The 25,009-nt window shown below is 41.0% G+C and overlaps 1 protein-coding gene across 14 annotated transcripts in view; it reads right to left on the reverse strand.

Moving 5' to 3' along the window:
- MAGI1 (membrane associated guanylate kinase, WW and PDZ domain containing 1) overlaps positions 1-25,009 on the reverse strand; it is a 663,463-nt gene that overhangs the window by 59,588 nt on the left and 578,866 nt on the right. For all 14 annotated transcript variants that reach the window (XM_055414277.2, XM_055414266.2, XM_055414267.2 and 11 more), the window contains 2 exons: positions 22,079-22,261; positions 20,932-21,552 (listed from right to left, as the gene is read on the reverse strand). In XM_055414277.2, the coding sequence (XP_055270252.2) occupies positions 20,932-21,552; positions 22,079-22,261 (804 nt within the window). The remainder of the gene's footprint in view (positions 1-20,931; positions 21,553-22,078; positions 22,262-25,009) is intronic.

A 25,009-nucleotide genomic window follows, 5' to 3' on the forward strand; every position in this document is an offset into this window, starting at 1 on the left:
GAGTCCATGTATGGTCAATCAAATTCTTAAGATGTCTGTGATATTTTACTCCAATCACAGTATGGAAATCATTGGCCATTTAAAGCTACACATGCTAAAATGTAATAATATGGGTCTCTGATTTAAAGGCAATGAAGCCAGTCTTTTAAGCTATATAACTAATAGATTGGCTGGACACCAAGTCCTGTGATACACTTTTAAAAGTTTCTGCTTTTCTCTAGCTTGAAAATGCATTCTGACACTACTTGATAACAGATTTTTGTTGTTGTTGTTGTTGGGAAAACAACTGGGAAAAAACGAAGACAGTGAGGAGAGTGGGTTGTGGCATCATCTCTCCAGCAGGAAAAGAAAAGTAACTAAACAGTCAACTTAAAAATCCACTAATTGCTCCTGGTGTAATTACTATGGGGACCAATCTTTCTTCTCTAGGGAATATTCCTACCAAGATCTACTTAAAACAATGGAATTAACCCAGTTTTTCAAGTGGTTCCAGGAAACCTCTCAATGTGGATTGGAAATGTTTCTAATATGGGTATTTGGGCATAAGATCTTACCTTAGTTTACAAATGCTTCTGCCTCTAAGGAGGACTACCCAGCTGGCTTTCCTACCACCTATATTCCAAATCTGAAATACTTGTTGAGCAAATGCTTAAGGGTTGGCCCTACCCATTCTCCTTACCAATAGTTCATCATGGTCTCCAAGGGATAGCAGAGAAAACTTGTCTCTAGGGCAGTGCCTCCAAAGTTGTTTGACTTTTAGCTGGATAAGGTGTATGGGGGGATCAGGAAACATAGCCCAAAACAGCTCACTGAAAGAAAAAACTGATAAGGATTCCTTTCCTGGGGTGAAAAACAGGATGATGTGTGGGTCCTTATTTTAAATTAAGGTCACCGGCCCAAAGGGAAACCTATCACAAATAGCACTGTAATTGGTGCTGAGATGTTTCTAGGTTAAAAAAAAAAAAAAAAAATGCCAGAATCTTTTTCTTCAGGATTACTGACCTTGGGGATGATTCTTATCCTGGCTGCCTATTTTTAGCAATGTAAGTTGGACATAGAACCAGGTATGAGATCTATAAGGGTATCCCCAGTCTTAACCTTCAGTTCAGTTCAGTTCAGTTCAGTCGCTCAGTCTTAACCTTACCAGACCTCAAACCTCTAAAATTTGAGGCCCTTCTTGAGGCTTATTTATCTTTCTTATCATGTCCATCTCCTAAATGTATTCTGAAATATCTGTCCGTCTCCAATGCTACCACCTTTTGTTGCTTGTGTGACTGCAAGAGCCAAAAACCCTCTATGTTTTATTCTTCATCCACTTTAATGCATTGTCCACAAAGAGGCCAGAGACATCTTTCTACAGCATAAATCAGATTACATGGACTCCTGACTACACATCCCTGTGGCTTCCCAATACAGTTTCAACAAAACACAAACTCTTTCTGTGTCCCACAAAGCCTTCCTTGCTCTGAGCCTGCGTGCCTCTTTAAATCCCACCACTCTTCTCCTTGACCATGCACCACAGCCAGAGGGGCACTCTCTCCGCTTCTGGGCTCATTCCTTTCATTCCTCTGGGCACTTTCACTGGCTGTTCCCTCTGTCTGGAACACTGTTCCTGATCTACATGGGGCAGCTTTTTCCCATTACTCAGGGCTCTCCTCAAATGTCACTTACTCAGAGAAGCCGTTCAGGAATCCTGGCCAACAGAAAAAAAGATCCTTCTTGTCTCACTATATTCACACAGCTCATTTTGTTTTCATAGACCCTGTGACTTATATATTTATTTGTTTACTGTTTATATTGTTTATTACCATTTACTTGTTTATTGTCTCTGTTTCAGGGACTTTGCATGTTATACTAAAGTTAGTCCCCCAGCCCTTGAGGGTATCTGGTCCCAGTTCAATAAGTATCTTTGGAATGAATGCATGATTGTTGGGAACTCAGAAAGTGAGTTTGTGTCTTGAGGGCTGTAAGAAGAGCTGATGAGGCAAAGGGGAGGGCTACTTGGCCTTTCTTTTGATCACCATCATCACTGCTGTGACTGCTTAACAGCCTGATCCTTGGGCTGCTCCTTGATTTATTGGTGAGCTGCCAGGCTCAGCTTGACTCACCGCTGCCTCCCTCTGCGCGGAGAGCAAGGTTCCACTGTGCCACCTTGTGTTCTAAATTCCTTATCACAACGAATGGGAATTGCTCAAGTCCCAGGGTTAACTGGAGGCTCACAAAGCAACCCCAAGCCTGACAGTTATTGGTCTCAGCAAAGGAGTGTGTTCTCAGGGACTCTTGGAGAATCTAAACACATTTTCAGTTAAGGACACCTTCATACCTTTCCTCAGAAAAGCAACTTCTTATGACAACACTGAGTTAAAAAGCTCCAAATGCTTCAACCTTCCTGACAAAAGGCAAACACGGGAGGATGAAAACTATTTCACGTTCTTTTCTTCAGTCAAATCCATGAATCTCTTGAGCAGTTTTAACAGCCTTTATTGGGTGTGACAATCACTTTTCTGTCACAGTGTACTTTTGCCAAATAGGAGGGCAATTTTCCCGTCTGCTCTGTAAGGGCGTCTATTATTCAACCATTTCAATTAACTTCATTACCAAACTGCTTAATTGTGACGGAAGCCACCCCTGGCACTATATCAAGCCTGACTCCAATCTCTTAAATTTAGAAAATCATATTAGCTTTTGGAAAGCATGGGTCATGGTTAACAAAGGCAAGGAGATCCAACTTATGAGTCCAACAGCACTGCATTATTCAAAGTGTCTGGCAGTCAGACCCAAAGAGACATTTACTAACGGGTCATGTTTTTCCAAAGGGCAAAGGACATATGATGAGCAACCCCATTCTTCTCCCATGGAGATATTAAATGTCTTCAAAATCCTCTTGCTGAAACAATATCTGCCCTGGTCTAAGCGATTATGTGAATTACAGAGGGAAAAAAGCTGTTACTTTGACTTTGTCAATTTCTAATGATAGCTGCTTCATACTGCTATGGGAAGCAGTAGAAACTCATGCTTTGTTCAACTTTTAGATTGCAGGTTTCAGTGAGTCAATACTCATTTTGCCAATTGGATTTGCTTAAAGGCAGAATATGGGAATCGGTTTCACCCACACACACCCCAACACACACAATGTCCCACTCAGGATGAATCTCAATTAGAAAGAACTTTTATAGGTCAAGTACATTTAAGATGCAGGGAAATTCAAGGACTGCAAGTCCTTTTAATGAAATATTTCAGCTGGGAACAAGATGTGCAACAGGGCATTTGCCTTCAAGAAGTACATTTCATTTATGGCAAGGAAGAGTAAGTAACATAAATTCATATTGGAAATGACACAGATGATCCCCAGTAAGCGTTTACACTGAAGAAGGTACTCAACACATTTCTCATGGTGGAGATCAAATGCCAGAATCCTTTTGCTCCCTCTCCTATCTGATTTTGGCAGTTTTTTTTCTTAGTAAATAAAGCTCTAAATCAGGTTTAGAGTTAATGCAGAGGGAGAACTTAATGCAAACGAATCCAATGAAAATGGATTTTTTTTTTTATAAAGCTGTCATTAAGTTTTTGACACTTTTTTATATACGCAGGATTAGCCACGGGTATTTTGGGGTGCCTCATGCATCATGAATGTGTATAGTTCATCCAATTTTTCTCTTGCTTTTGGATTTAACATTCTCTGAGTTACCTTAATTACTTATACATGATGAAGGAATTTCTGAAAGAGTCTAACCAATAAATGTAGTATTTTGTAGGGCAACACAGGACAGAGAGATGAGAATCCACCCCTGGCCTTGAACTTCTCACTCAGTTTCTCCCTAAATTAAGAGACTGTGGAAGCCCTGGTTAAGACCAAGGAGGTTCCCACTACTCTTTCTATGGCTTGGATTCTAGACTCCCCACTCACACACTACTTCCAAGCATCCCACCTCCTTTCCTCTGCTCTAACATCCTGACAGCCTCCTTTCCTACAGCAGTGATTCGTGCATTTCAGATTTTAGGAACAAGCAATTTTTCACTAAATGGATTTGAGCAACTGACCACAAAGTGCCAAATCCTTATTTTGCAAACTAGAAACATTAAAAAGGGGGTGGAAAGGTAACAACCAACTACTATTCCATAAGTGAAAGGATACTTCAAAAGGAAAAAAAAAAAAGATAGAGGGATATAATCTCCCGAAGAGAGTTTTTGAGAGATTACAAAACTTCACGAATAACCTACTTCTCTATCCTGCTTTATTCTCATTTCACTGTTTACTGAAAATCACTGTCATCACAGAGTAGAGTAAGAAACATCTCCGGCCACATTTTTTTTCTTGAGGTGACTCCTTTTTGCCTTCTCGTCTCTCCCCCAGAAAACTTCTCCTGAAGTACTGAAAACGGAAGGACCACCTGAGTATTCCATCCACCCGCTTTCTCCTAAGCCCCACCCAATCAGATAGAGCAGTCAACCCTCCATCAGGACAGGGCAGCAGGGTGAGTAAGACGAGTCCTCGTCTCGTTCCATCCTCACTGAAATACTGAGGAAGGTACAGACCCCCTCGTATTTCAGATGACAATGAAGAGGCTCAGAGACGTTGCCCATGGATGGTCCAGGCAGAACTGCTGGCGAGTGGCAGAAAGGAGGACTGAACGGAGAACATGATGTGGCCAATGGGCTACTTCCATCAGGGAGTTATGATTGAGAAGGAATGGGGACTTCTCCCATGAACTCTCCTCCGTCCAAATTCAACACACAAAAATCCAGAAACTAACTCCATTTACATCTTAAAAAAAAAAAAAAGACACCATTTCCAAGAAGTAAAAACAAAGGGTGTCTAGAGTCTCATTCCAGGTTGCTACTGCCCTTTAGGGGACATCGGCCATGTCTGAATACACTGTCGGGTATCATTGCTGCGGAGGAGGAGAGTGCTGCTGGCATCTAGAGGGCAGAGGCAAAGGATGCTGTGACACATCCCATGATGCACAGGGCAGCCCCCCTAACAAAGAATTGCCCAGTCCATGGTATCAATAGGGCCCAGTTTGAGAAACTTTGGGATAAAAAAGCAACTGCACCTTCCTGTTTCATCACCAAAGTCAAAATGACAGTCATTTTGCAGGGACAAACTACATAAAGACTCCATGAATTCATGGGCACTGTTATTATTTTTCCAACACAAACATTTCCCACTTTGGTCTTTGGTATCTATGGCAAAAGTAATCAGAGAACATTTTTCAGTTTAGAAACAATAAAAATATCTCAGGAAGCATAGATCTAATTCCAACTGTCTCCAAATGATTAAAATAAACTAATTTGTATTATGCAACTATAAGAAAGTTTTTTAAAACATAGGGTTTGCTTGATGGGTTCCTCAGGCCATCGACCCTGAACATACCAACTGTTAAAATAAATGTCTAATAAAAACAGAAGGTACTTCCCTGGTGGTCCAGTGGCTAGGACTCTGTGATAACAATGCAGGGTCCCTGGGTCTGATCCCTGGTCAGAGAACTAGATTACACAGGCCACAACTAAGACCTGGCAAAGCCAAATAAATAAATAAACAATATTAAAAGACAAAACAAAACAAAACAGGTGGCTAAATAAGGCATGCTGATACCCAGCACCTGAGACGGAAAGGAATTCCCTCTATTAGAGGATCTTAAAATTGCTTCGCGCTGCAGTTTCCTAGCTATTATGACTGCTATCCTAAGATACAGTGCAAAAGGATCTTTTGAATAACTCTGCTTCAAATGTTAAAATTACAAAAATAGGATATGAGAAGTTTTCATGGCAAAGGTAATATGCTAAATGGAATTTCTAGAAAAAGAACTGAGCATAGGGAAATGGAGAGGATATGATTAACCGCACTGTATTTTAGATGTTTACTTGCATGTCATTCAACCATTATGAGAGATTATCACAGTGCTGAAGGCCCATTGCATAAAACACAGGCTGAATAGCATTTGTTGCATGTGGTGAGAAACAAAGAACATCAATAACATTAGAAACACACACACACACACAAAACAGGACTATAACATAAACCCAGGCACCGACTTGGCATAAAAAAGGGCAGGTTTCACACTGCCAGTGGAAACAACACTTCTAACGACCCAGCGTTATTTTTAAAGATGTTAAAATTCTACCAACATGATTTCGGAACCAAAAAGGATTACGTTCATAAATGAAGGACATGACTAATCTTTGAGCAGGAATACAAACATGTGAAATACCAGGCAGGATACAAGTTGGGGAATGTTTTAAAATTTGCAGGTGCAATGCAAAGACAGACTCAATAAAAACCATAGCAGACACTTAACTCCAGATGGTGGTAAAGAATGTGTGATTTAATTTAAGGAAAATGAAGGAAAGTGGAAAAATATTACCCTGAGTAAACGCTCTGCCTCAATAACTGCTTTGAAAATGTTCAGAACTGCAAAATGCTTAGAGGAAAGGCTAGGAAGATACCTCTTCCAATAAAGAGAAGCTTAATGAAGTGAGGTCACAAAACTAGTATCAGATAAGGGAGAATAGTAATTAAAAAAAACATAATAATGTTCCTCATATCAGATACCTCTCACACCACAGCCCCCTTCCCAAGGAGGTGATCACTAATTAATTTTCATATAGAACCAAAGGAAGAAAATAAACTTCAATGTCAAGAAAAAAAATGTCTGAGGATGTCATCTTTCTTTTGTCACCAATAAATAATAAGTAAAAAGTATAAATTAAATCCAAAAGAAAAGAAAAGCAGCCAGTTCCTGAAATTTTGAGATAAGGATGGTAACAAGAAATTCCTAGGAAACAGGTCCTCCTCACAGGGCCTGCACACATGCTGTTTTGGGGTCTCAAAGTCCACTGTATATGAGCAGTGGGCAGGACATGCACAGGAGTGTGTGAGGCCAGATGGGACATAAAAGGAAATGGTAGGCCGTGGCAAATTGGAATTGTTGGCACCAACCAAAGGCATGTAAATTTAAAAATACTTTTTAAAGAGACTACTAAAAAATACATGAGTGGGTCATGCCAAATACACCCATGGACCATCCATTCACAACTCTCCATCCTTCAGGTACTTCAAAGTTCCAGTCTAGTAGTTCTCAGCAAATGGTAATTCTGTCCCATTCCCATCCAGGGGTCATCTGTCAATGTCTGAAGACATTCAGGGAGGGAACGTGGAGGCAGGTACACTACTGGGCAGAGACCAGGAAAGTTGTTCAACATCCGGCAATGCACAGGATGAACCCTTGTAACAATGATCTGGCCCTAAGTGTGGGGGGCAGGGATTAGGAGACTGGAATTGACATATACACACTATTATATACAAAATAGATAACCAACAAAGACCTACTGTATACCATAGGGAACTCTACTCAATACTCTATAATGGTTTATATGGGAAAAGAATTTGAAAAAGAATAGACGCTTGTATAACCAAGTCACTTTGCTGTACGCCTGAAAGTAACACACAACATTGTAAATCAACTAAACTCCAATAAAAATTAAAAAACAAAATCTGACCCTAAATGTCAACAGCACTGAGATTGAGACACTCCTCTGTGGCCTCATGCCATTTAAAAGGTGCCATTGTCACCCTTTTCCACCTCTTATCCAAATCTGTAGGCACAGATTCAGACTACAGATTACCGCTGGTTACATTCACAGGTCAGTCTTGTCTCTGTATCTGGGTTGTGGGTACCTTGTTTCCTCTCCCCTTATCCTAGGGCTGTGCACATGGAATGCACTCTGACCTCGATTACACAATGTGTCAGCTAGAAAAAGGCTTGTCACCAGTTTAGAACAAGGATGCGAAAGAGAGGGGAAGAACAGCTATACTATATAAGCTCAACCGATTCTACTAACAGAAAACCTCAAATACACAGAAATTCCACTAGTTTAATTTTAGGAGAAGAGGGAACCACCAAATCTAGTTCTGTTTTCGGCAATTTACAAATACTGTCCCCAAGGCCAACCCCTGCTAAGCTGGGTCCTACTTCCTTCCCTTCTTAAAGCCCTCACTCTCACAATGACGCCCCTTTCTCCTCTGCATCTCCAGTTTCTCTGTCTTCTGGGTTGTTTCTATCGACATACATGTTGCACTGTCTCCCATGTAAAAAACCAAAGCAAATTCTCTCAATTGCACAGCCCTCTAGACCTCTCTAGCCAGTAGCTCTTTTCTCTGCTCCATTTAACAGGGAGAATTCTTGGACCACTTGATCAAATCCCCATCCCACTCCTGCCTTCTATGCCCTACTCCAGGCTGCTGCTTATAGACACATCATGAACTCTGCTCTCAGAGACGACCAATGCCACATGCGAGGTTTCCACCCTCATATGCCTCCACTTACTGATGTGGAAGGGATACACTTGAGATACTTCGTTCTCTGGGACTCATAACACCACATTTCCTGTTTGCACTGGGTGCCCCATGATAATCTCCCTTACCAGTCCCCTCTTCCTCAGCTTGATCCCTGCAAGATGATGTGCCCCAGGCCTCTGTCCTGGCTCTTTCTTTTCTTTCTACTCTTTCCCTAAGCAATTTCATTCATCCTCATGGCTCTACATACTATCTACGTGTGTGTTTGACAAATGGTAAGGAACATAGTCCACAGTGAGAAATGCAGTTGGTAACAGATTCACACACATATACACACATGTGCTCGAATGTGAGTGTATGCACACGAATAAGTCAAAGTTTCATGAACATGTGCTTATCTTTACTGAGGAAAACATATTATTACTGTTTCTATTTTATTTTGCTTTTAAGAAAAACACTGGTCATAGCCCAGTACAGTAGTTTCAGGACCCAGTAACGGGCCACGGCTTGTAGTATGCAGCAAACTCACTAAGATAATGGCTCATAAATGTTTATCTCTCCTGCCCTAACTTGTCAGTAATGAACTCCAGGCCCCAGACAACTGCCTGTGTTTCTGCTCCACTTGGATGTCAGACGGGCATTTCACAATTACCATGTCTGAGAAGGCACCCTTGATCCCTTAGTTCAAGGCCCATCCACTCCTACCTCAGTATTCACATTCAACAAATGGCCCCTCTGTCTATCCACCTGCCCCAGCAAGAAACTTGGGGGTCATTCCTGGCTCCTCTCCTTTGCTTTCCTTCCTCAGCAGGGCTCAGCAAACTGTAGCCCCAGGACCAAATAATGTTTTCTTGGAACACAACCAATCCATTTGTGTTCACGTCATCTGCTACAAGGGCAGAGGAGAGTTAGTGGTAACAGAGTATGTGGCCCACAAAGTGAAAATACAGACCATCTGGCCCTTCAGAGACAAGAGTTTCACAACCCTTATCCTGAGTCAACCTACCAAGTGCTGTCAACTCTCCTGAACACTCCTCAACACCCCCCAACCCCCAACTTCCCTCTGTCTCCACAGCCATCATAAGAGTTTACACTGTAAATACCCTTCTCCAACCACCACAGTGGCCCTACTGGGTCTCCCCTTCCACATCAGTTCCTCTAAAATATATTCTCTACAAATACACCAGAGAGATTGTTTAAAATGTTAACAAGATCTCATCCTTGCATTTCTTAAAACCAGACATCACACAGAAAATAAAATCCAAATTCCAGACCCTGGTTGCTGGTCTCTGAAGCTCATCACCACTGCCCTTGCTCACCTTTCTTCAGCCACACTGTCCCCCATTCTAGTTCCTTCTTGGGGCCTTGGCATTAACTGTCCATTGTTCCTGGAATGCTGTTTCCTTCTCGTGGTCACTCAAATCTTGTCATCTAATTGAAAGCAGCCCTCTCAGCCCTACTCCTCTGTCACTCCCACACCACTTCATCTAGTTTCCTCACAGCACTTCTCTCTGGATGATATTTTCTTGCTTATCTGAATATTTCTGCCCTTTTTCTCCTTCCTGTAGAATAAAAGGGTCATGAAATCTGGAGTAAACTTGTTTTGTTTGTAGATGATCTATTTCATTCCCAGAGCCTAGACAATGCCTGGCCCATGATGTTTAAGAATTTGTCCCCCCCAAAAGGGAAAACAAAAGACCCTCTTAACATTTAAATGCAGACCTGTAGGTAGAATGAGTATTCTACAGCCCAGAGACCAATGCAATAATTCTAACTTGAAATTCCTACACTCTTCCAGAAAGGGGAGACAATGTCACCACTCCTTAATGAAAATTATAAATCACATACATATTTATAATAAATAATGCACAAAAGCAAATAACTTGGTACATTAAGTTTACATTTCATCGCTAGGAAGTTATTAGGTAGCACACTGGATTTACTAAGAGGACTCAACTTTCAAAATTACTAGAAAAACCAAGCATCACAGGTAAGCAGGGAGGTCAATTAGTTTGAGATACCAAACCAGATAAACACACCAAGATGATTTCTACATCTTCCTTTTTTAAGTTGAGGTCTGACAAACTGTAAATTGCTGATAGATTATATACTATTTCATATATAAGAATTTAAGGCAATTTTTTTGTGTGTTAAAGTTTCTTTTTTGGGGGTAAAGATACTTTACATAATATAATAATGTAAATTAAACTCCTTAACAGCAGTCCAGTATAACACATGAGATGCTTCCTGGCCAGGTTAAAAGCTGATAAAGCTATCTCAGGACTGGAACACAGCAGATCGCCCAAGAGCTAATATGTTTCAAATGTTTCATGTTCTCTGAGTCTCAATTCCTTGTGACCCCCTAACATCCAGTTAACACATGTAGAGAGCTGAGAGCAGTACCTACACATGGAAAGAATTTAATAAATAGGACCTATTATTATTATTATCTGTATAAAAGAAGTGCATTAACCATGAAGTTGCCTTCAATTTTGTATTTTTCTTCTTTAAAAGGCATTAAAAATAAGAGGAAGGGTAAAATGAAGGATATTAACATAGCACTTTTGAGGGCAAAATAATCAAAATCTCTAGAGTGGCACTGTCCAACAGCATTTTCTACGAGGATGCAAAGATTCTAAAACTGCACTGTCCAATATGGTAGCCATTGGCCACATATGGCTCTTCAGTTCTTGAAATGTGGTCCATCAGACTACATTTTACATTGTATTTAACTTTAATTAATTAAATAGCCACATGTGGATAGTGACAACTGCACTGGACCTGGAGAACAGGCTTAATTGGACCATGATCCACTGCCACATAATGTTATTTCCTTGTCATTTATTTATTTGAAGGAGAGTTGATTTACAATGTTGTGTTAGTTTTGGGTATATAGCACAGTGATTCAGTTATACACATACATGTGTATGTGTTTGTGTGTGTATATGAATATATATACACACACATATATATATATAGGCTCCAGGTAGCACAGTGGAAAAGAATCCACCTGCCAATGCAGGAGACTTAAGAGACATGGGTTCGATTCCTGGGTCGGGAAGATCCCCTAGAGTAGGAAATGGCAACCTGCTACAGTATTCCTGCCTGGAAAATCCCATAGACAGAGGAGCCTGATAGGCTACAGTCTATGGGGTCACAAAAGAGTCAGACATGACTGAGTGACTAAGCACACACACATACATACACTCACGTGTGTATGTATGTGTGTGTGTATGTGTGTGTGTATGTGTGTGTGTATGTGTGTGTGTATGTGTGTGTGTATGTGTGTGTACGTGTGTGTGTACGTGTGTGTGTACGTGTGTGTGTGTGTATGTACGTGTGTATGTACGTGTGTATGTACGTGTGTATGTATGTGTGTATTGTTTTTCAGACTCTCTTCTCCTATGCTGCTGCTGCTGCTAAGTCGCTTCAGTCGTGTCCGACTCTGTGCGACCCCACAGACGGAAGCCCACCAGGCTCCCCCGTCCCTGGGATTCTCCAGGCAAGAACACTGGAGTGGGTTGCCATTTCCTTCTCCAATGTGTGAAAGTGAAAAGTGAAAGTGAAGCGCTCAGTCGTGTCTGACTCTTAGTGACCCCATGGACTGCAGCCTACCAGGCTCCTCCATCCATGGGATTTTCCAGGCAAGAGTACTGGAGTGGGTTGCCACTGCCTTCTCCGCTTTTCTCCTATAGGTTATTATAAAATATTCCCTATGCTATACCGTAGGTTCTTGTTGTTTATCTATTATATATATATATAGCAGTGTATATCTATTAAAGCCAAACTCTTAATTTATCCCTTTCCCTTTGGTAACCATAAGTTTGTTTTCTACTGTCTGTGGGTCTATTTCTATCTTGATTATAAGTTTGTTTGTACCATGTTTCCCTTGCCATTTACAACAGCCCATGATAGAGGGATGGGTTTTGTAGGCCAAGAAGTCTGGGTTGAAAGTCAGGCTATGTCACCTTCATGATGCGTGACTTCTCAGGTAGTCCATCTCCTGCTGCCCATTTACCCAGCTCTAATGATAAGCGCTCCTCCCAGAAAGTTCTGTCCAAGATGATGAGCACTTATGAAAACAAATGGCCTGGCATTAATTTTTATTTTTCTTTCAATATAGAGAAGTTTCTGAAGACCTGCAATGTGCCAGGCATGATTTTAGGTGGTGAGGATCAAATCGTGATTGAGATCCAGCCTTTGCTCTCACAGTGGAAAGAGCAGAGCATGATGGAGGTGGACACTGTTTACTATTAGCGGTCAGAGCAGGCTTCACAGAGGAAAGGACCTTTGACCAGAAGCCTGAAGGGCAGGAGTGAGAGAGTCCCGTGGCTCTCTGTAGGAGGAAATACACAGACGGAAAAAAGAGCAGGTCTAGACTGTGACACAGGACTTTGGAGTTTCCTCTGAATGATGGGATGTCATCCTGACACTAGCAGTGACTGGATCCAATTGACTTTAAATCACTCTAGCTGGAGAATGGACTAGAGGAAGCGTCGAGACCTGTTGCAAGGCCACAGCAAGGCCAGGTGCCACATGATGGATGGCAGAGGCCGGGGAAGACAGGGGAGGATGACAGGACAGAGGAGGGGGAGGGGATGGGTTGCGCTGATGTGAATACACAGGACTCTCTGCCTCTATTAGGATATCACTCAGCCAGCAACCTGAATTTTCCTTTCCAAGGCACTGCAGCTCAACTTGAAGAGATTCTGGCAGTCAAACCTTAAGTGGTGCAATTTGCAATTCATTCTCCAGTCCGTGACCAGAGGGCAAAGAGAACAGAGGCGCCAGATAACGCGGGTTTAACTCTGAGGCAGGGCACAGCTCCACTGCGGTTCTAATTATGATGGTTCTACATCGTTTCAGACAGAGGAAAAACACACACAAAGAAGAGCTAATGCTAATCATGTGCTTGGATGATGAGATTAGATATTGCTTTCCCTATGTGGATCGATGACGATTTAATCAACTAAATATCATCATTAATTTGTATGAAAATTGGGTTGCATTAATTTGCCATGGACTTCAGACCTTATTCATTCCTTTATGTATAAGGCGTACTGCTCAACAGTTATTGGAGATTCTTATCTAAAAGCCAGGAGGCTGCTTAACACAGTGGGTGACAGATTTGTCTTTTGAAGTAGAATCGCTGGGTTCAAATTCGGCTGTGTGATTTCAGGTAAATCAGTGAGCTTCTCTGGGCCTCAGGATCCTCTCCTCTTAAGTGGAGGTCAAGACTTCCCTGCTGGTCCAGTGGTTAAGACTCTGCCTTCCTAATCCCACACTGCTAACTTTCCTCTCCCCTCTTCCCCCTCCCCTCTGGTAACCACTAGTTTGTTTTTTTACAAACGACTATGTATCAAATAGATAAGCAACAAGGATATATTGTATAGCAGTATTATATAGGGAATTATAGCCATAATCTTATAATAACTTTTAACCTGTAAAATACTGAGTCACTATCCTGTGTACCTGAAACTAATATCATATTGTTAATCAACTATACTTCAATAAAAAAGTATATACTGTTAAAAAAAAAAAAAAGACTCTGCCTTCCAATTCTTGGGGTGGAGGTTTGATCCCTGGTCAGGGAACTAAGATTCCACATGCCTCAGGGCCAAAGAAACAAAACATAAACAGAAGCAACATTGCAACAAATTCAATAAAGACTTCAAAGATAAATAAATAAAAATGTAAGATTTCCTGTTTAAAAAATTTTTAAAGGGGAGATAAGGTTTTAATCAGGCTTCCCTGGTGGCTCAGCGGTCAAGAATCCGTCAGCCAATGCAGGAGATGTGCATCCGATCCCTGAGTCAGGAAGATCCTCTGGAGAAGGAAATGGCAACCCACTCCAGTATTCTTACCTGGAAAATCCCATGGGCAGATGAGCCTGGTGGGCTATAGTCCATGGGGTCACAAAAGAGTTAGACACTACTTAGCTAATAAACAACAACCAGGTTTTAATCACTTCAGAGGGCTCCCGAATTATGACATGTAAAATGTTTAGAACCAACTCAGCCTGAAACACTGTGGAAGCATTTAGTGTTTTTATTACAAAAGCTTTAAGCAAGGAAGTGTCTTATACATACTTACCAACTAAACCAGAAATTTCCCTTTTGCTTTATACTAAGCAAATTTAACTGTGGAGTCTCAACACGTACAACAAAAGCAATTCCTTTTTTCCCCCTGCCAATCACTGCCTTCATTTCCTACAGATCCCTGTTCAGAATCACACTGCAAATGGATGGTTCCAATGTGGTCGCAACAATGGGATGCTAAGAGGTTTTATTTAAGTGTATATGTATCGCTTGTACCATGGTAACAATTCTGGTACATAGTATAACCAATAATATTTTTAACACTATCATTACTATCACTATCACCATTTTTATATCTAATTTGTTGTCTTTTAACATCTCTCTCTTATGTTTCTGAAGTTATGAAGAGTGACTATGAAGCTACGTAATTAATTTTCTAATGTGACTTGCAGAGGAAGTTAAATTTATCCAGTTGGTATCTAACTGAGACCTTACCACATCCCAGATTCCCCATGATGTCCAGAGATACAAAAGTACAAGTTGGATAGAGTCTTGGCCTCCAGGAATCCTAGCATTTCATTACTTTACATTCAGATCCTAAAATTACTCAGTGTCCTGACAAGAGCACTCAGTAAACAAAGCATCACTTCTAATTCCGTTTTGATCAGCTAAAGCCACTCGGGAGATGAGCTCAAAAGAAGCATCTCGGAGACCAAGTTCTCCTTTCTATCCTCCTCTAAAGTAGAAAAATATCAAATTTGGGAGCTGCAAAGGACCTTAGCGAAAAGGGAGAAATCTGTTGCTTAGAAAGTAGACTTTAGAAGAAGAATATTACTTAGAAATGAAAACAACTTTAAATTTTATAAACTTTAACTCCCATTTATACGTCACAGAATCAAAATGAGAAGGAATCAGGAGGGCAGGAGCCTAAAACTGATTCCAATTCTGATTTTACATCGGAATTGCTGGTAGAGCTTCTAAAAAAAAAATACAGGTGTCTGTACATCGTGTACTCAGATTAAGATTCTGCAGGTACAGGATAAAACTCTTTTTAAAAAGAGAAAAAAAAAGCTACCACACTCAGTGGCTTCTGATACTAGATAAGATCAGTAACACACTACTCATCATGTGACTGCTTCTAGGTCAGGATCTGGCATAAGTGCTACTTTTTTCAGATGACTTGCCTAAAGTCACAAAGGGAATAAAGGAATTTAAACTTGCATCATCTAATTCTCGAAGCTTTCTTTCCTCTACAGATCAATGAAAGTATTGGCATAAAATTAGAGCAGTCATCCTAAAGATGATCTAGTTCAAAATATTTTTTTTTTTAAGATAAAGAAATGAGTCTCAGGGCAGGAGTTGTAACCCAGTCAGAGTTACAGAGGAGTTACAGGCAGAGGTTGAACTAGAGGCAGACTCCTGGAACCCTCAGTTTAGCTTTTTCTTTTAAATATCACTTAAAACAAGATGATTAAAACACGCTTACTCCTTGGAAGATAAGCTGTAGCAAACTTAGACAGTGCATGAAAAGTCAAAGATATCACTTTGTCAACAAAGGTCCATTATAGTCAAACCTATGGTTTTTTCAGTAGTCATGGATAGATGTGAGAATTGGACCTTAAAGAAGGCTGCGCACCAAAGAACCGATGTCTTCGAACTGTGGTGCTAGAGAAGACTCCTGAGAGTCCCTTGGACTGCAAGATCAAACCAGTCAGTTTTAAAGGAAATTAACTCTGAATATTCATAGGAAGCACTGATGCCAAAGCTGAAGTTCCAATACTTTGGCCACTTGATGCAAAGAGCTGACTCACTGAAAAGGCCCTGATGCTGGGAAAGACTGAGGGCAGGAGGAGAAGAGGGTGACAGAGGGTGAGATGATTGGATGGCATCACGAACTCAATGGCCAGGAGTTTGAGCAAACTCCAGCAGATAGTACAGGAGAGAAAGGCCTGGCATGCTGCAGTCCATGGGGTTGCAGAGTCAGACGTGACCTAGTCACCGAACAGCAACGAAAACAAAATGACATGTACTTTTTTTTTTTTTTAATTTGGCCACAATGAATCTTAGCTGTGGTATGTGGGATCTAGTTCCCTAACCAGGGAATGAACCCAGGCCTCTTCATTGGGAACTCAGAGTCTTAACCACTGGACCATCAGGGAAGTCCTCAGTTCAGCTTTTTCAATACACATCTTCTGTCAAAGTAAAACACACATCCTTCTCTTTCAAAAAATATTCCAAGTTGTCTCTTGAAACAGAGTATTCTGACTCCACCCCCAATGATATCTTCAAAAGCATCATACTTCCTACTAGGTATAAATTAGCCAAATACACAAACTACACAGGGGGCACAGGTAGTTATGCTACATATACTATAATCTCTTTTTAAAAGTAAAAAACCTTTACGAAACAAATTCTTCATCTTTTGTAAATTAAAAAAAAATATTCAAAACAATAGTAATAACCTTGTAGCATCATTTTCCAAACACGCAAAAAAGACTCTAGACTCACACTGGTGTCAGGTGATGGGTCTTCTGAATGCAAATGCTCTGTGAAAAATTAAGAAAAATAAAAGGCATTCTCCTGACTGGACAGCAGAGGGAGAAGGAGGAACGGACTGGCCATGGGAAGATGGGAAACCAGGCAAAGGAAGAAGGTGCTGCCCTTTATAGAATTTGACTGCTAGCCACAGACACGGACTTGTTTACGGAGAAGACACCTGTAAACAAATCAGTAACGATCCCAATTGACAAGGCTATGGAGGGACACCCCCCGCAAGCCCAAGTCTGACCCAGAAAACTATCTCCAGAAATTTACAAATAATATTTCAACCTCTGCTTATTTTCAGGTTGGCAGGAGGGAGATGGAAAGAAAAACAAAACTCACCTGATCTCAACCAGAACAAAAATAAAAAATGAGTTTAGGAGACTAAGAGTGAAAACCAAAATGCAAATGTAGCTAAGTTCTGCCCCAAAGTAGAAAGACTACTTCTTTAAAGCATAGAAAGTGCCATCGTTGAGATATGAAATCCTGAGAATCAAGAAAAGTGTGGACTTAATGAGTTTATCAATCTGCTTACCCGAAGTTAAGACAGAAATGAGATTCATTAGAAAGAATCAGTGAAGTGGCCATTTGCTTTCTCATTTAACCTAGCTGCTATCCTTATTGATCATCAAACCTTCTCATTTACACTCCCATCATACAAGAAGAATGATTAAAATGCCAGCCCTGATTCAAATAACTGATATATGGCAGAAACAAATATATTTATATGCTTTCTAGAAAGATTAATAGTAGCTGGTGCTGGCTTGCCAAGGGAAGATGTACAAACTTTCTATCCAATACATAAATCAAACACAAAGCATATAGCATATTTTAAAGACTGCTGATGTTACAGTGATTTTAAATTACTCAGGTTCTGGTATAAACTATGCAGATGTTGACTAGTGTGGTAATGTATTCTGGAGCTTCTCTTATTAATTTAATGTTATAAAATGTAATGGCATTAACCGAAAGATGGTCTGAGGAATTAAGAGAGAAAATAAACATATTTGAAATCAAGAGTATTTTATTTTTAACCCATACCTTATTGATGCATAGTTTGATCATTTCCATTATATTTCACTGTGGTTAAGATTCTTTAACATGCTTCCTTGTACACTCTTAAAGATTTTTTTAAATTTAATTTTATTATTGGAGGATAATTGCTTTACAATGTGTTAGTTTCTGCTATACAACAAAGTGAATCAGCTTGGGATATGTTTTTATAATGAGTTGTTTGCTAGCTTGGGCAGATACATTACAAAATGGTTCCATTAACCATCCGTGGTTTAGTAGATTACAGTGATACTTTGTTTTTCGTCCCTTTGAAATTAAATTGAATGGAAAAGAAAAACTGAACAAAATGACAAAAGAAATGAAGGGGTAAATAAATGAAGAAGAAGAAGAGTGTGATTTGTAATGTCAAATGAGCAGTGGCTGAATCAGAGATGCCCTGATGTACCAGAAACTATTTACAAAGTTTCCAGCTTGCTGGCCACTAAAACCAGCAAATATGCAAAAATCAGCGGTATTAAGAGTTAAGTAAAGCAGAATACTGGACTGGAAACCAAAGAATCCAGGTGAACTTCTCAATCCTGCTCTTGGTTGGTACCTGCCTACCTTTCAGGGACATGGTAAACATGGCCTGAGAGGCGCATGTAGGTTTCAAAAGCACTTTGCAAACTGCTCTCCTGCGTGTGAGTGCCAGGTACCACCATCCTCCACCCTCTCCCAGTCCTCCTCATCCTTAACCTCAAGTCACTTCCTGTAACATCTTGGTCACTGTTTAAAACACATCTGTGAAGTCAAGTATAAGAAGACACTTCAAAATATTATTGGTAGAAATAACTCTTTGAAAAAATGTGCAAATGGCTTTTATACCTGTTTAAGAATGGTGAACTGAGCACTGTGATTCACACAGACAGTTCTGAATTCTGGATTCCCTTCCAACAACCCCAGTCATTTTGATCACAGAACACATAGTTTCATGAGAGCCCAAGATCATCGCTGTTGCAACATACACAAGCTTTTCCATCTCAGTGAAACAGAGAGAAAGTAGAAGTCTGGTCCTGATGTTTTTTCAGAGGGTCAGAATACTCCGTGCATAAACACATCATCTTGGCAAGAGTCAGGGGAACTACCAATCTCCTGCCCATTGTGGGAGGTAATCAAGATTAGCCACAAACACTGACCCAGGAAATATTTCTCAGTGTGAGGTCCTGGAAGTTCTGATGGGACAGGGGTGGGGGGATGGGGGTGCTGACAGGGGAAAAAGAAGAAAGCCAACTGTCTCAAGATTTATTTAGAATACCTCACTTCTCTGCGATTCTTAACCACTTCATCAAAATGTGGGTATTCAGTTCAGTTCAGTTCAGTTGCTCAGTTGTGTCCGACTCTCTGCGACCCCATGAACCACAGCACGCCAGGCCTCTCTGTCCATCACCAACTCCCGGAGTTCACTCAAACTCATGTCCATCGAGTCGGTGATGCCATCCAGCCATCTCATTCTCGTATGCTGAGATGTTTTTAATATGATTCATGGAACTATTGCTCCCACCAAGGGAAATAATAATCACATGTCCATTCATACATTATCTGTTCATGCATGAACACCTAGCAGTAGTCAGGTACTACGTTAAATGCCAGGGACACAACTATCAACATGCAGACGTGGGTCCTGGCTTTAAGGATATTAAATTCTAATGAAAAAGGGAGAGCAACAAAGAAAACTAAGAAAACGTACAAAACAATGGCTAGCGATAATAATGACTGTGATGAAAGCTAACAAGAAATGGAGTGATGCAATAGGGATTACACAGGATTGCTGGGGGCTGCTTTAGATAAATAATCAGAGAATCCCTCTCTCAGGAGGAGACTTGAATGAGACTGAGCCAGCCAAGTGAAGAGTTGGGGAAAAGTTTTCCAAGCAATGGAAACAGAAAGTGCAAAGGCCCCGAGACAGAAGGGCTTAGAGAACTGAAGGCATCACAGAGAACCCAGGTGGCCAAGCACACTGAGGAAGGGAGTGGAGTGTGAGATGAGGCTGGAAGAGTGGCCAAGAGCTACATTTCACATGCACGCTGCGCAGACCAGGTTCAGGAGACTTACAGGATAAAGGTTTTCAAATCTTAATGGGTTTGAAAAGGCTCAGTTTGATTTACATTTAAAGGAAACTGAAACAGAGCAGGATACTATGGTTATTTCCCTCCAGGTCTTCCGCCTGTCTTTTGTCCATAGAAAAACTTGAGTCAAAGATTAAGTTTAATCCGAGAAGTGAGAAAATGCAGAAGCAAATGAAACAATCAAACAGAACGAAAAAATATTAGTTTAGTCACTAAGCAAAGTCAGGGACCTTGAGGTCCTCCTCAATGGCTACAGATAGCATTTGGAGCCATATCCTTTGAGCTGTTTTTTATAGACACTGAAACCCCCATCAGGTGGAATAAGGTAACTGCCTGATGATCAGAATGTAGCCATGAGATGAGCTGCCACAATTCTGAGAACTGGCCTCCAAGAAACGGGAATAAACTGGAAATGGAACTGAAAACTAACTGCCTTTGAAACAATCAAGATGGCATTGATCAGACTGTGCTATTTCCGCATGTAGCCTCTTCTCTCTGCCTATACACCTCCTCCTTCTGCCTATAAAAGTTCTGGCCCACTGAATGTCGGTGGGGGAGGGGTGGGTGGGAATGGGCCCCTGGACGTAAGTCCACCCTCCCTCAGGTTGCCTGCCACCAAAACAAAATGAATTTTCCGTTCCACCAGCCTTGCATTTTTTTTGGCTTTTAAGTCTCGAGCAGCTGGATCCCACTCTCAGCAACAGTTTTACCCAATGTGCATGCCCTCTGTATAAACGCATAATGTATAAACATAACCTTTAGTCTAAAGAGGCTAACATTTGGAGAAATCAGAAGGCATTTTGAATGCATTTCACAATATTTAAATAAAAATGATCTTAAAGGAGTAGACATTTAGAAAGCTGCAAAGAGCCACCAGTATATGTAACAATGGATATTAAGGTTTTAAAAAAAAAGGAAACAAAATAAATCTACATACCTCCTCGTTGCACCAATAATGTGACCTCACTTCCCTTTGGACATTCGATGAGCATGTCCACGACTTGGTTGTGAGTTAGGGCCTGCACATTCTTCTTATTAACTTCCACTATAAGATCCCCTTCTTTTAGGCCTCGGCATCTTGGACTGTCAACAATCTGTTTCACTCTTTGGCCACCACCCCCAGGACTGTCCGCGATAGTAAAACCAAAACCCATTGGCCCTTTGACTATATGAACAGTTATGAGTTCTGGTTGAGTGGCTATGGAGGAAGCCAAAGAGACAGTGTCATTGGGGTAACCATGGGAACCATTTGAAGCCACGTCCGCAGGGCTGCTTGGCCTGGCATCCTTCATACTGCTGACTTTGCCTGTTTTACTACTGTGACTAGCTGGTGAGTCATAGGTCTCTTGCCCATTCACAATAATTGGTTCTTTATCCAAAATGGCCACCGAAGTCACTAAACTTGTGTTGGGGTCATCTGGGTCAAAAGGCAATGGATAACCTCGGCAGAGTTCAAGGTCCACGCTGGCACCAATGGGAATGGACTGGAAGATTTTCACAACTTGTGCATGCGTGTGTCCCAAAACACAGGTGTCATTCACGCTCACAATTACGTCTCCTGCAAAAGAGTTGGGGATTAAAAAAACTGTCCAGGAAAGTTCTAATCAATTTTATACTATAAAATCCTACCAATAAGAAGTTGAACTGAAACTGGATTAGGGGGTGATACTGCAAGGCACAGAAAAACAGCTTCTATTACTCTGTTTATGCTAATAAGGCATTCTTGTAGCATTTACTGTCTTCCCTGCTAATGGGAATATAATGATCATTGAAAGAACATTTGAGCTTTTTTGCAAAACAAACAAACAAACAAACACTGCAGAATACCAAGTTGACAATTCATTCATTCAAATGGATCTGCATTTTTAGTAAGTTACTCCTTTACTATACTCGACAGCACCCTAACAGATCCCCAAAAGGGAAAATGTTAAAGCAGCTTCAAAGCTTTTCATCTATACCAGGGAACACATTTACGTAGTACAGGAAGCTTGCTCATTCGCCAAGTTTTTAAAGGACAATGACAAGCTCAAGAAATCACGGTGCTGTCTGGTCCTGACCACACAGGATCATGTGGTGTCTCATACCTGTTTCCATCTTGCCATCCAAGGCGGCAGGACCATCTAGGACCAAGCTCTTGATCTGCAAAAACTCGTCAGGTTCATCCCCTCCAACGACTGTGAAGCCAAAGCCACGACTGCTTTTCCGCAGTTTCGTGTGAATGAATTTGCCTTTCAACTCTGAAGGGTTTCGTGTAAAAAAGGGTTTGCCTGCATCAAAACAAGATGTGGAAGGAGGGTCACCATGAGTGAAAAGACGAAGCAAATAAGAAATGATACAAGTTAGAGATAGCTCTCCAAACGCCTGTGCTGGGGCATGGGGGCACAGAGGTGTTTTAAGAAAGTCCTTCTTGATTTCAATTATAAGGGAATTCCCAGACCCTTTTGGGTAAGGAGGGGGCTAGGGTTCACTGTGTGTCAGCATGAAGATCAAAAGAAAATGTAACAGAAGGATGACATGGGTGTCCACTGTCTGACACAGATCCTTGGTCTTGTTTCATTTAGTTTGACAGCAACTGAGCTGCTATGAGGCCCTTCAAAAAAATGGAGTGGGTCTTTGCTTTGTGTCTTTTGTTTTGTTACAGATTATATTTTCTACTATGGCTTCCAGTATCTTGTCTTGAGTTTGGCTCCCATTTGTAGAGTCAATCACACAGAAACTTTTCAAATAGAAAACTCATTCTGAAAATAAACAGATGATACCAGGAGACATAGTATGGTCACAAAGAATAACTCACATAAATAAAACATGGAGAATCATGGGACTTCCCTGTTTCTCCAGTGGTTAGGAGGTTTCCCCTGTGGCTCAGTCGGTAAAGAGTCTGCCTGCAATGCAGGAGACCCGGGTTCAATGCCTGGGTCGGGAAGATCCTCTGCAGAAGGAAATGGCAACCCACTCCAGTGCATAGACAGAGGAGCTTGGTGGACTACAATCCACGGGGTCACAAAGAGTCAGAGACAACTGAGTGACTAATACAACACACTTTAAGCTTCCAATGCAGGGGACATGGGCTCAATCTGCATTCCCGGTTGTCTGGGAAGATTGTACATGCCCCAGGACAACTAAGCCTGTGCACCACAACTGCTGAGACCATGCAACACAACTGCTGAAGCCTGAACAACCTGGAGCCCCTGCTCCAGAACAAGAGGCACCACCACAGTAAGAAGCCCACAAACCGCAACTGGAGAGCAGGCCCCCGCTCGATGCAACTCGAGAAAGCCCATGCACATCAATGGAGGCCCAGCACAACCAAAAATAATAAAGAGAATCGCTATTTTAAAAATTAAAAGGAGTCACTACTTTGAACTGAATTCTAAATTCAACTGATTTTTCCTGTCCATTTGCATCGTTTAACAATTCGTAAAATAGCCTAGGTATGTCCAAAATCAGTTGTCTCATTAAAAAGAAATTAACAGATATACAGCTAAACAGCTTCCAAACATTTAGTGAATTCTCTTGATAACATTCACAAGTAACATTTTGCACACAAATCCAATATTTTATTTTGAGTTTGGGCATTTCTCTGTAATTGAGAAGCTCAATTGAATTTCCCTGATTATCCCAAAGTAGTGAACATAATTCTAGGCTCAGACTCTTTCAACTCTATTATAGTTCCTGTCTCCTGCCCTTGACACAGCTTCCCCATATGCCCTATTACTTTTCTACCAAAAATGCTATCCAAAAAAAGGAGAAAAAAATCTCCATGTCTCTGTACTAGGAGGCTGGCACCCAGGAAGGAAAGTTATTTTTGGTTAGCTACATCTAAAAGGTCTTTTTAAAAAGGTCTCTGGGAACACATACAATTTTTAATTGCACATTTCAAAAGTCTCTGGCTCTTAAGAAGACTTTTTTAAATTGTCTGGAGTCACAGGTCTGCTCACTAACCTCCTCCCCTCTACTGTAGTCCCAAGGCTGGCTGGAAGCACGACAAACTATAGTCCTGTCACCATGGCTAAAGAAAGGCAAGGCCGAACTGGATTCACCATGTGAAGTCATCTGCCAAAGCACCAGGGAGGGGATGTCAAGCACAGTCAGGGATTGTACTGAAAGAGTTGCCATGGCAATTACTAGATGGAAAACTGAGAACCGTTCAGATAACCCTCAAATTACCCTTTATGGGGTATGCGAATATCAGCTATTCTTGAAGCAGAGGCTACTAGGGAAAGCTTTAAGGCAAACACATATTTCACTTAGGCAAAGACATCAATAACCATCAACTTTTCAGTGAGACACTCTCTGTCCCGTTATTAAATCCTGCAATATCTCCTCCAGCATTCACAATCCCCCTTACCTGCTTTATTTTTTATCTCAGCATTTATCACCATCTTACACGGGATACAACTTACTCACTGATTGGGGGTTTCATCTCCCTCTCCCCCATACCCCATTGCAGGAGAGGCACTGCACATGCTCACACATATAACACTAGAACCAACTCCACACGGACTTCTGATTGTATGACCAGAGTGTAAGTAAAACATGGCCTGTTTCACTGTGTGTGCTCCAAAAATGTGTGCTGAATGAACGGATGAATAAGAGCGCAAAGAAATGAAATTTAACCTGTCTTTGAGAAGGCTGCAAGAGGTGGCTGGGTGTGTAAGTTTTTCATCTGATTATAGCAAAGTTAGAAAATGTAAAAATGTGTCTGGCAGTTTATCTAAATGAATGTTTTAAAAAGCCATTAGCATATTTTGAGCTGAGAATGCTTTCAGCTTAAAAGAGACATGAAGAGGACTTTGAAATTACACACTGACTTTCTGTTTCAACATTTAACTAGGGAGGGAAGATCAGAGGGTTCCACATTTATGCACATTTTATTACGTTTTATGTACAGGTAGGTCATCAGTTACTGTAGCTTTGGAGAAGTGCTTTTCTATATACAAGCAATAGAATGAGGAGCTCTCTGCTGCAGCCTTGTGGCACATGCAATTTTCTAAGACAGGCTGATCTGCTGACTA

Source organism: Moschus berezovskii, chromosome 24 (assembly GCF_049115385.1).
Source record: "Moschus berezovskii isolate FMDL1 chromosome 24, NW_MosBer_1.0, whole genome shotgun sequence".
In the NCBI taxonomy this organism is placed as follows: domain Eukaryota; kingdom Metazoa; phylum Chordata; class Mammalia; order Artiodactyla; family Moschidae; genus Moschus; species Moschus berezovskii.